Genomic DNA, 12,338 nt, shown 5'->3' with positions numbered 1-12,338 from the left:
TGCGCTTGCATTGTATGGGCCATTCAAAAATTGCAGTGCTATCTTGGAGGGGCCAAATTCACCATAGAGACGGACCATTGTCCCCTGGCTTGGCTGCAAACTGCGACATCCGAAGAACAGTCGCCTTCTTAGGTGGAGCTTGGTTTTACAGCAGTACCATTTTGAAATAAGATACAAAAAAGGGAAGTTAAATGGGAATGCGGACGCGCTTAGCCGCTCTTTCTAAGCGGTCCGAGATGTTCCTCACCATGTATCCAAATTGATAATCAGGTTTTTTTTTTCGTGCGCTTGTATATGTGTGACTATGTAAAGCAGCACGTTTGGTTTTCTAGGAATACGTGGGTCCTGAACGTCTTGAGAGTGGGCTTTTCTCGAACAACAATGGCAGTTTTCTTTTAACCTGGTCTCTTCAGACGGGAGCCGAGTGCTTGCTTCGACATGTGGTTGAGTTTCAGACAGCTCGGGCAATTTGGCCTACGACAATCAAGACAACGCGACAAGCAACAGCGAGCTTCAAGCGTTTATGTGCAGGCCATTAAGTCATCTCTTCATGCAGCAGCTGCGACTGCTGCCCTCCGAGACTCTTCTGGCGGGGGAGGAGGCTGTTACGACCGTGCATCATCCGCACTTGCGCGCTCTATTGTTCGCCTGTAGGCATGGATAAGTGCTGTGGATATGTGCTGTTGGTACAATGGCTCTAAGTGAGCCTGTTTCCAGGAATCCTGTTTTGTAAGCCTGTTTTGCTTTGTGGACACCCTGCAAATGCCAAATTGACCCTGTCAAGAGAACGTCTAGAAAAACACAAAGAAATGTCCCCCTGCGGGAAATATCCGGAAGTGCTTTCGTTCAATTGTTCACCCTTCCCGTCGAGAAGCGCTATGGTGAAGTAAGGAATGCCTATTGTCCAAAGGAGGCGACAGAGTGACACGTCCGCTGACGTACAGGACAAGAAAGGAGCAAGGTGATTACGGCCATTAGAGGATTTCCCGGGAATGCAGGAAAGATTTGCAATTGCCGGAAAGGGACAATGCTGGGAGCAGTAATCGACGCGCACGTGCACTTGGGTTTCTGAGAAGTAAATCCACTTGCCGGAACCAGCCTATCGATTCTTGGCTGAAGAATAGAAATGTACCTCCTCGCCGTTCCCAAGCTTTTCCCGCCAACAAGTGACCAGGCCCAACGAAACAATGCCGGGCCCTTCAGTGCTTCAGACCATCAGTGCAGTGATGTGTTCGATTGGATGCCGATATCTGAGGGGCGTGCCCTGGATTTGGTTGGTCAGCATCTTCAGAGAGGGGCTGGACATAGGGGGTTTTAAGGACGTTGCAGAGCACGAAATGTCGCTCTGGGCCCTGGGTAAACGGCTCATCCAGTCGCTTCTCGCTATGAACTCTTAACGCTCGCCATTTTGCTGATGTACCCTTCTTTTTCTTGTAAATAATCTTGTAAATAAGTTTTCTCAAAGTGCCATTAAACCTGCTTGTACATATTTCACCAACTTCGAGGATTCAGTCCTTCTTCAACCCCGTGTCTCTGCACGCTACCAAGTGAAGGCCGGGTCGACTTATCCCCAGCGTCACGACAGTGCACTATTAGCTCCATGCCGGACTGGTCCATCCGGATTGAGATTCATACGGGACATATTCTGTCCGGTATATACCTGTCTGAGCTATATGCTGTACTGGTCACACCGATATGAAATTTATACCGGATAGAGCAGGACCGGTTAAAACTGGTTTGGCGCGATACGGGATTTTTTCTAGGGCAGCCTTCTCTTAAATCAGAAGTGAGATGTGCCGCGCCTGTTTTGCGTATTTAATTATAACCCCAAGCTCTAAAAGGTAACATTTGCTTCCATTTTCAAGCTGCTGGCACATCGAAGCTGAGTTTTATGTCTGACTCGGTACGGTAAAACGACGCAGGCGCAGACAAGCCACGCTTGTATTTTACTCTCTCACCTAAGCTAGGTACGGCCAGTTCCGACAATTTGTATAGTAAATTTATCTTATGCATAAAGTATACGATGCACCGATACCTGAGCTTCAAGCATCTACAGTTCGTGGATCAATAGTCTGCAAAACACGGCAAAATCCTGGAAGGGCGTCTTTAGACGTCCTTACTTTTGCCGCTTCTACAATCGAGTAGAAAAACTCATTCCCGTTCGTAACGTTGCACTAAGGCAACAATACCGGGCGTTAGTTTTTGTTTGCTGATAAAACAATAACACGCAAAGTTTAGTCTTTGCGGCCCGTGCCTATGCATTTTGCAGCGAGGTGGCCAGCATTTAAGAATTTCAAAGGGGCAGAGAATTGGGCAAGTTGTTGCGGATCCATTTTGTTTAGGCACCACAAGGACCGGGACGGAGTCGTTTTTTTATTATTTGTTTTTTTTTTCTTCTTTTTTAAACATTGCGTGTTTCAATAAATATTATCAATTGATAGTGAGCACCCACTCTCTCTTCGTCTCCGTGTTCATCCCCAGTTTGTCAGGTATTTTTTGCTAACAAAGCGAACTTTCGCGTCCATGTATACCAGAGCGTGTACCTCCGACCATCGATATAAATGGCAAGGTCGGCGCGGACAGTGTAGTCGGCGCTGCATGTCTTTGCCTGCACTTTCAAAGGGAAATGCGCCAGAATGGCCGCTTACCGTGTCGAAACGCTTCTCTTGCGCAGTGATTGACGCTACCGGAAAGTATCCGAGTGGAGCTGTGACGACTTCCCGAGCGGACATGGGTGCCTTCGACGAATGTGTCGAAACCGTGGTGCGCAATGAGTACGGTCACGAGACAGTGCGGGCCCAGTACTGTAACGTGGTGGCATACGGCGGAATTAAAACAGACCTGGACGACCTTATTGCAGCCGCGATGTCCATTACACATCCCCGGGTGAGGATAGTACCGGTTCGATTGTTCAGTAATCAATAGAGGCTATGTGCTTACCACACATCCTGGCCATTCAATACCGGCCACAAAAGGGTTATAATGTCACAGATGGCAAGCAGACGAAAATAATCAGCACTGAAAACGGAAATGGCGATTTTGCAATGAAAAGTAAACGTTTTTACATGCGCCTTTCTGGTTGCGCTTGGCTGGCTGTTTCAATGTTCTGCGGAGGAAAATGATATTAGATCAATGAATTATACCGGGTGTCCCAGCTAACTTGAACCAAGGGTTAAAAAATAATGTACTTGAGGTAGGTCAGCGAAACCAGCTGAATACAACTGCCAGCTTCCTTGTGCACCTCAGGCACTGTTTTGTTTATCGATTACCTAATTAGCTAATTATGTTAATTCTTGTACCGTACTAAATATTCAGCTTAGACCAACAATGTGAATTGAAAAGTTGTAGAGCAGCTTCAGAAACCCCCATTCCATCAATTGCGATAAAGAAAGTCTCATGTGTATGGTATTTTTCCGGGCTTCAAAGAAAACCCGCGAAATACAAATAATACTACGTGACTAGCGCTTTTGAGCGCCACGATTGTGGTGCTCTCAGTCGTGGTTCGAGCGAACGAAATCAGCTGCAGCCGTGACCCGATGGTCCCGTTCCAGCGGCAGGCTGAAATGTTGGCGATGGTTGGATCGAGCGCGAGCTCGCCCGTCGCCACCGAGATCTTGGCAAGGCCTGCGCACCCCAGCAGCCTACGTCACGACAGGCGGATGGCAAATGAAGCAAATGAAGGTGCGAGCGCGAATCTGAGTCGAGTCACGTGATGTCATCTGGCCGCTTTACCGAAGCCTGTACACGCAGATTCAGTGGCTGATACCTTATCACTCATCCGCTTGTTGTGACGTTCGCTAATGGGAGAGAAGGTGATGTAAAAGGCGCCGTGTTAGAATCTCGGTGGTGTCATCTCGCTGCGCTCGCGGCTACTTGTACCGTCACGTGGGCCAGCTGTCTGACGCGGGCGAAGAAGCCATCGCAGGCATATCGGCCTGCCGTTTTAACGGGGCTGAAAAGACACGGCCGCAGCTGATTTTGTTCACTCAAACCACGACTGAGAGCACCACTATAGTGCCTAGAATATATTCTAGGCACTATAGTACCACAATCGTGGCGCGCACATGGGCTAGTGACGTATTTTATTTGTATTTCGCGGGGTTTCTTCGAATCCTGGAAATAAAGATACGTGATGCTTTCGTTATCAGAACTACTGGAATGGCGGTTTCTGAAGGCGCTCTCCAACTTTCCCTTTCACATTTTTGGTCTAAAGTTGATATTAACAAATTAGATAAATTAACATAATTAGTCAATTAGGTAATGGCAAAACAAAAACTTTCTGTAGTGCGCAAGGAGGCTGGCAGTTGTATGCAACTGGTTTCACTGACCTACCCAAATATATTATTTCGTAACCGTTGGTTCAAGTTAGCTGCGACACCCGGTATATAAGCGTGTACGCCTGGCATTCGATGTCGATAACCCCCTCGACGATGAACGCGCATGCACCTTACTAGTTAGGTGTATTCCTCACCGTATGACGTACTTTATCTAGAAAGTACTGTGCGTGTGTGCGACGGTCTCCTAGCATGTCATCTTCAAGCGCCCTACACCTTTGTAAATTTTGAATGTAGGCTTCTAACAGCATCTCCTACATGTGAAATAAGAGCCGTCCTTCCAGACAGCAGAAAGTTTCTTTGGATGCACCTCGTCCGAACAGAAAGCTGAGGGAATAAAAAGCAATGTGGGCGAAATTTTGTTAGTTCAATGGTTCGCTATAATTGTAACGTGTTAAATATTGCCCACATGTCCAAAAAGCGCAGACTATTCATGGTGTTATATTCCACTTTGTAATTATTATTTTGCTCAAAATACTCTCTCATCACACTAGCGCCGAATGCAACGCGCGTTGTATCTCTGACTGCTTTCTGGCACGGGAGAATTGTGTTTGACAGTCACTGCAGACGTAGGCTTTATCCGGCGGTAGCAGCAACCCGCGCTGGCCGACGAGGCAACACGTCGAACTTCTGGCGTTCGATATCTCAAAAAGAATGTCTTAAAGCGCCAATAGTGCGCACTCTTAAACTATTTTGCCACGGTAACAAGAAAAGCTTATTTTCGCTCTAAAAAGTCGCTTTTTAGCGCACGTTTCAAGAAGAACACGGCATGGTTCATTTTTTAGTAGACAATTCTCAGTGTCGACCAGTCTATGGCTGCCCAGCACAGTGGTTTCTGAGAGAACAGTTTAGTAGCCTGCAATACCAGCTTAAACTTAGTGCACAATTTGAACCCTAGGCAGGTAGATAAGCTTGTGTACGGGTGTTTATGCCAGACATTGGCCTCTTTGCAGGCGGCCAAGTTTCGAGGGCATATCTACGAGCAGAGAATTCCCGTCATGCGACTAGGCATTTGTGTTCTCGATGCATGCAATCAAGATGAACTGCAGTTGCTGGCGAAAGCAGGTGTGTTGACGTATCATTCAACTTGGAGCCGTATTGCATAAGCTTCTATTCTACACTTGACTGGATCGGACGTCATTATGACGGCAGTATCGGATGAAGGTTGCGAGCGACCAGTTTCAGAAATCACAGCGAGTCCCGTCGTAGGCGATACGCAGCGGCACTCGCTGCACTCATCGTTCAACTGCTTGCTGCGACATGCTGCAACTGTTGATGTGCATGGGCCTAACGAATGCTTGAAAGCACTCGGCATCGTCACCCAACCCATCCTAGAGGGTGAAACAGATCTTGAATAGAAAATGAAGGCTATAGTATGCTACCCCAGTTGAAGATTCTCAGAAATTGGTTGCTCGCACGATTGTGATAGAAAAACTTCAGTATTCCTGCTTCTGGAGACTTTTCGATGAGGACACCATCATTTGCGAACAGAGGAAACTTTTTTGCTATGTGAGCATGTTGTGCACTAGTGATGAGTCTCACCTTTTTTTCAGTGATTCCCAAAACTTTAGATATTAAAATCACCGACTGCGTCACAGGGTTGTCCCCAGAGGTCACAAGGGCTCAGGCAATTATATTGTAAGTATATATATAGCGAGATGCGCATGAATGTTAAAGGTAGCGTACCCTTAAGGTATTGTACAAACGCAGAAAGCTCTTCTGCGATCTTTTTTTCTGCAGGGCGTTCCTTGCCACTCTTTTTCTGTTGATCGTGCTCGGAACTGCATTCGATGTCTACAGTGAACAAAGAAAAAAGGTTGACAAAAGAAAAGGTAAAAACACGAATATTTATGATCATCACGCATTATACTTATATAGAGTCAGGTAACAAGTATTGACTGCACTATTGCAATTATAGAAGCTGATTTTGCGATTCACCGGAGTAATAATCCTTGACTGTTGAAGTTAATAGGGTCTGTTTCTACGTCTAAACATCCGACAGATTTTGCTGATTTTTTTGCTCACCACACCTCAGGCGTCACAAATTTCTTCCAGTGCCCGTTAACATTCTAGAATTCGTGCTAGATTGCAACTACGGAATCAATATCACAGCAATCTGAAACTTATCATGTAGCATAAATTTTATATACTGCCGTTTTCATGGCTAGAAAAGAAGCGCTTATCGCGACATTCGTAAATATCCTTGTGTTATTACCGATCTTTACCCCTACCTTTACCCTTCTTTTACATTTCTCAGGCCAAGTTTTTATGATTTCCCAGTGACTTAAAAGCACAATATGTAGTAAAGCATCGTGTAATTGCGGAACCCTTCAACTGGCGCAAGAAATAAATCATAAAATTACGAAATAGCGCTTGGATTTGGTGGCACTAACATCTACTGCGTCTCAGGTGACGCGCTAAATAGTCCCGAAATTACAGGAGAGTAGAAATTCGGGCGCTATGTGTACAACGTCCCCATTTCTGCCAAATTTCGCACTTAAATAAGTGTTATTGCGTACAACCACACCATCAAGCAAAACTAGTTCTCTACGGCAATTCTTAGGTTCCCTAAGGTACACGAGAACAAGTGTGTCTAGGAAGCTTTTATTTATTTGCAACGCACTTTCATTTCAGGTGTTCTGCTGACGGTTCTGAAATCATTCTCTGTGGTGTCCAATACGCGCATGATGCTACAAATTACGACTGATAAGAGTTCCGATGCCTACAACATGAGGTTCCTACACGGCATCCGGTTCTTGAGCATTGTCTACATCCTTATTGGACACAGCTACGGTGCCTCTTCGGAGATTTGGAGTGCGTAGGCATTCGGTTTTTATACAGTCCTTGGAAATTGTTACACACGTTATCACACACATCGAGTTTATCATATTGGAAGAGGCGCCATTAGATCTTTTACAATGCGTCCCTCAAAAACATGTCATGCGCTACAGCATAAACAGGCGTTAGGCAACGGAACCAGCATCCTCAATATTTATTCTCACGATTTTTTCTTGCGCTGGGCACTAATCAGGGCCTCTCTTGTTTACTATCTTAGGTGGCTTAAGAATTTAGTAATCAATAATACTAGCGCCTATCTCTCTTCCGGAACTCAATAAAAGCTAAGCGTGCTGGTTCACAGTGGCTTTTTGTTCTTCCCTCCATTCTCTAAATCTAAATAAGCTGTTGGGAAGGAGATTTGACAGCACTTCTGCTTAGAGCATAATACAGCACAGTCGAAAACTCGGCAGTCATGCAGACATTGCTCAATGAGGATGTAAATGAGCCACATGTGAAAGTAGTTGACGATGTCTAGAGTGGCTGCACAGCAGCCATAAATCTCCACAAAGAACGTAATAAAATTTACATGAATAAAGGTGTTATCCAAGGAGACACAATTTCGCCAGTACTGTTCACAGCTTGCTTAGAAAGGATTAGGAGACTTCGAATGGGACCAGTTAGGAATAAGAGTTGACAGAGAATACCTAAGAATAAGATGACACTGCCTTGCTAAGTAGCACAGGGGCCGAATTGCAAAGGATTATTGATAATCTAGAGTGGAAAAGAAGAAGGTAGGCCTTAAATTAATATGCAGAAGACTGTGATAATATTCAACAGCCTCGGAAAGGTACAGCAGTTTACAATAGGTCGCCAAGTACTGGAAGTGGTCGGCGAATATGTCTACTTATGTTCATCATAAGTTCAAGGCGCGAAAACACACACGCACACAAGAAAGGTAATTGGACGGAGCGCCTTTCTTGTGTCCGTGTGTGTTTTCGAGCCTTGACCTTACGATGAACTGTCACCAACTAGCCCAACAAAACGTTCTTTCATGTGTACTTACGGCAAGTAGCAACAAAAATCCTAACCACGAAAGGGAAATAAGTAGTAGAATAAGATTAGGATGGAGTGCACTTGGCAAGTACGCGTAGTTTATGAGCAGTAGCTTTCAGATATGAAACCAATGCAGATAGCTATAGAACGGGACATGACAGGTGTAACACTAATAGGTAAGAAGTGTTCAGAAGAAGAAAAAATGGGCATAGGTAGGACATGTAGTGCGAAAAAAAGATAACCGATGTTTCTTTAGGGTGACAAACTGGATTCCAAGGAAAGTAAAGTGGAGCAGAGGGCCACAGAACGTTAGGTGACCGGATGTGGTTAAAAAGTTTCCATGTATGATGTGGGTGCGGCTTGAATAAAATCGAGTTAATTGGAGGAGTATGGCGGATGCTTTTACCGTGCAGTGAGTATAGTACGGCTGATGGTCATGATGACAGCACAGCGTAAATACTGTTAGTGCAGACCAATGGTAAATGTTTTCTTTTCACTTATGCGGTTTTATTTGTCACTCTTCAGCCCGCATGGTGAATGTCATCGTATACGCCGACAAATGGGCGAACATTTTCACTACGTTGGGATATATGAGCGTCGACTGTTTCTTCTTTTTGAGGTGCGTATTATAAGGCGCTCCAGAAAAGCTTTCACAGGAACTGCATAACATTTTGTATTTCTGCATTTACCTTCCTAGGTTCTGTACTGCTCCTTCTTCCATCCGTTCTGTGTTGCAATCAAATGTAGTAATTAGGAATCTGGGCAGCCCACTTTTTTCTTGGTTACCCAAATTTCCGCTCGACTGTCTCATGGTCTCTCATTCGTACTACAATGTGCGATGCGGCTTTTGTAAGATTTGGGATCTTCCCTTGACTGCAGCCTGTGTGCAGTAGTCGTCTTGCAGTCTGCAAATTCAACTATGACAGTATGTCAAGCTATCGCGACATCTCTGCAATGCGACGATGGCATTGCCTCCACGACTCGAGCATAACAGCGATGTTACTCGTACAAATTTTCAGGATGGTTAAGGTTTTGCAAGAGCTGGGCAGTTTTAAGTACAGACACGTTCAGGAGGAGGGGAGGGTAGGTAGGTTGAAGGCGATTTTGTTTTATTACGTCGGAAGAGTTTTTGCGTGGCTGGCACAACAAAACGATTGCAATGCATGGTAGAAAAAGTCTGTTGCAAAGGAGGAACCTGGGCCCTACATACTCGCAGTGAATTAGTGAGGCTTCAGTAATCTTAGAACAAAAACTGAACGACCGCCTGCTCATGTTCATGGGTTGAGTGCAATAAAATATTGGTAAATAGCACACACAGTCCACAATAATCTTGAATTGCCCTGAATATAGCTGATCTACTCATTTTAGGGAAGGGGTGAAGGTGTAATTAGTAAGGTCGGGCAAATGCACAGCCGTTGGAGGAAGCTGTGGTTGTCTCTGCCGCGATTTGAACGTTAGAGGCACATGACCTCAAAGCTTTATTTCTGCTTTCCAATTATTTTTCCACATAGCCGACCATGTATGTAAGAACCTACACCGCCCCTTTCAGTCGGGCACGCAATCCCACATTTGCGTTCTGTGCGCGTCTGTCAGCTAGCAGGAGACAGCAGTGCGGGAGACTAACCTCCAACGCATTCTGCGGAAAGCGTGTTTGTACTGTCTAGCTACATTCAAGCACCTGTCGGCTATCATGCAGCGAGAGCGGAAATTCGCTCCATTACCATTAGAGGCTCGTGAGTTCGGCTCGAGATTAGGCTCGTGATAGAGGCTTGTGGCTCTGAGACTACCCTACTCCCCGCACAAGGGATACAAAAATCTATATTACTTATGAGCAAACTTGCAAATTTCACTTTTGGTGATGGGAATGTTTTGAAAACTTTCATGCACTCACGTAATTATGGCTGTTGTCAAGGAAGCGCCCAATTTTTGCCTAATATATGACTGATCTTGCTCGGAGAGACTTCCGGAGGACTAAAATATTGGACTTTATTTGTGAGATTTATCTTTAGAATAGTGCGGGTCGTGATGTCTTGGAGCCATTTGTTGTCCTGCTCTCTTCGTCCTTCCTTCGTCTTGTCTGTGCTCTGTTTCTTTTTTTTAACAATTACCAGCTAGACCTTTTACATCAACCATTCAAGCATCTGTCGTTTTGAGCAAATTCTCCTTAACTCACTGCTTCAATGGTCGACCAGCGAGGGGTGCTTGCAAGGTTAGTTTTCTTAGCTTGCTTATCTCGACCCAGTTTCCCAATGCCACTCGTAGTGCAATTACGCCATAGCAGGGTTTTATCAAAATAAGCACACATCGTGAGCCAGAGTCATAGAAGCTACGGCGTGCTAACACATGCCTGAATAAACTCGTTGGTTTCCCTCCAGAGCCATCAAGACACAGAGACAGAGGTACGGTCAAGGTAGGGGTACGCAGAAGACAACATAGATATTTCGGTTAATTTGTTACAAAAAGCCCGCTGCCATACTTTAGCAAGCGATGGGTTCAATATCCAACATATAATGGTTTCCTGAAATAGCGGTCAAGCATCACCTAAAAAAATTGTTGGAGGCACTTAAATCTCTTTTAGGTACAGTATGGGGAAAGCCTTTCCGGCCACTCCTTGCACTCATTTGCTTCTTTCTAGTTTTTTGCTCCCTCGTCACAATTTTTCCTTTTTCTTTTTCCTTTTAACTCTTTCTACTTTTCACGAGGTCTGACATCAAAGCTTTGTAACGTTTTTGCATTTTGTTTACACACTTTTCATGAATATTATACAATCTCGAGGTGCGTGGTCGTTTTGAAGTCTGTACGCTATATCGAAGTTTATATATATTTCGAAATTTCATTGTTTTTGTGGCTCTAATTCACAAATTACTCCGCATCAACGAAATTTTGCATATAGAAACTTTCGTCGACCCTCAATAAACAACCACTCTTTTACTTATTAATCACGTCATACTTCGTCAGGGACGGTGTGACACCCTTTGCGGACGGACACTGTTTGCGCACACCTGTGATCCTAAAAGGCTTTAGCCTTAATGCTTTGAGGATCTTGTGGTGCCAGCCACCATTGCACTTACATTACGCAATACGAGGATAGTCCCGTGTCGTATGAAATCATGGCTCCCGCGGTCGCCGTTGAAATGTCGGGGTAGTTGGCCGCGAGCCCATAATCCGTATTGGACGACATTTAACGAGGTCATAGCCACGTGATCTTGGGCAGAAGTATCAAACGCCACAAAACGCTCACTTTAGTTAGAGGGGATCTGAAACTTGGAAATGAAGGCTACAGTAATAAAACATGGCATGTAGTGGCGAATAGACGTTGCTGCTTGTCTCAAATGAATTAAATTTGCAATGTTTTGATTTCGCATAAAACAAAACTTCATACTTTAGACCGGATTCAAACCCACAACAGTTCTGGTGCGAGCCAGTTACACTATCATCTAGGCCACACAAGATACATTTGCACGACTTAGAAACAAGTGGGTGTTTATATGTGCCGCCACCAGTACGCTTAACAAGCTCGGGCGCGTGGCCTCGACGAATATTACCGCCACTCCGGGCTGACTGATGGTTCCGACATCATGTTAAGCTAATGGGACTACAGGGCGCATACTAAAGGTACACGCCCCTGACACATCAAGCAGTATGGTCTTTGACTTAGCGGCAAGCGCTGAGTGGTGCGTAGCCGCCCAGGTTACGCGTCGCACAAATAAAACCGCGGAAACCAATGGAAGGAGGCAAGGCGGCAGCACACGGCACCCCGTGTTTTCTCCTTGCCTCCGTCCTGTGGTTTCTGTGGTTTCAATCATAATATGTTCCAACAACGGGCCTACAGCTAGACTCCTTTAGGTCATGCACTCGGGCGTTTGTGTTAAGGTGCTGGTGCGATGTGTGTTTTTTCACATCGTGGTATCCTACGCCTGAGTGCTAATGAGTATGCATATGACTAGAGAGGATCGCAGGCTGTCATCATGTCATGTCTGTAAAGTGGAGTAGAAGTATCCGCCTAATATTGTGACGCTTTTTTTTCAGCGGATTTCTGCTCGCTTTTGTCGTGTACAGGCAAAAGAGGAATGAAGTGATTGTCTTCTTGTTTGCTGCTGTCAGAAGATTTATCAGGTAAGCGGTGTTCTGCGTCGGATGGTAGATAATATGCTAGGCGTATACGTGCATACG

At 45.2% G+C, this 12,338-nt stretch overlaps 1 protein-coding gene across 1 annotated transcript in view; it reads left to right on the top strand.

Annotated features, from left to right (window-relative positions):
• The window catches only part of LOC146172537 (nose resistant to fluoxetine protein 6-like), an 80,710-nt gene that overhangs the window by 15,586 nt on the left and 52,786 nt on the right, over positions 1-12,338 (top strand). The window contains exons 2-8 of the mRNA XM_084585792.1: positions 2,675-2,886; positions 5,288-5,399; positions 5,888-5,972; positions 6,075-6,166; positions 6,969-7,148; positions 8,691-8,784; positions 12,195-12,281. Of these exons, the coding sequence (XP_084441918.1) occupies positions 2,675-2,886; positions 5,288-5,399; positions 5,888-5,972; positions 6,075-6,166; positions 6,969-7,148; positions 8,691-8,784; positions 12,195-12,281 (862 nt within the window). The remainder of the gene's footprint in view (positions 1-2,674; positions 2,887-5,287; positions 5,400-5,887; positions 5,973-6,074; positions 6,167-6,968; positions 7,149-8,690; positions 8,785-12,194; positions 12,282-12,338) is intronic.

This window comes from Amblyomma maculatum, unplaced genomic scaffold (assembly GCF_055883805.1).
Source record: "Amblyomma maculatum isolate TAMU_Amacu unplaced genomic scaffold, ASM5588380v1 scaffold_13, whole genome shotgun sequence".
Classification (NCBI taxonomy): domain Eukaryota; kingdom Metazoa; phylum Arthropoda; class Arachnida; order Ixodida; family Ixodidae; genus Amblyomma; species Amblyomma maculatum.
This window is presented reverse-complemented; position numbering and strand designations above follow the sequence as displayed.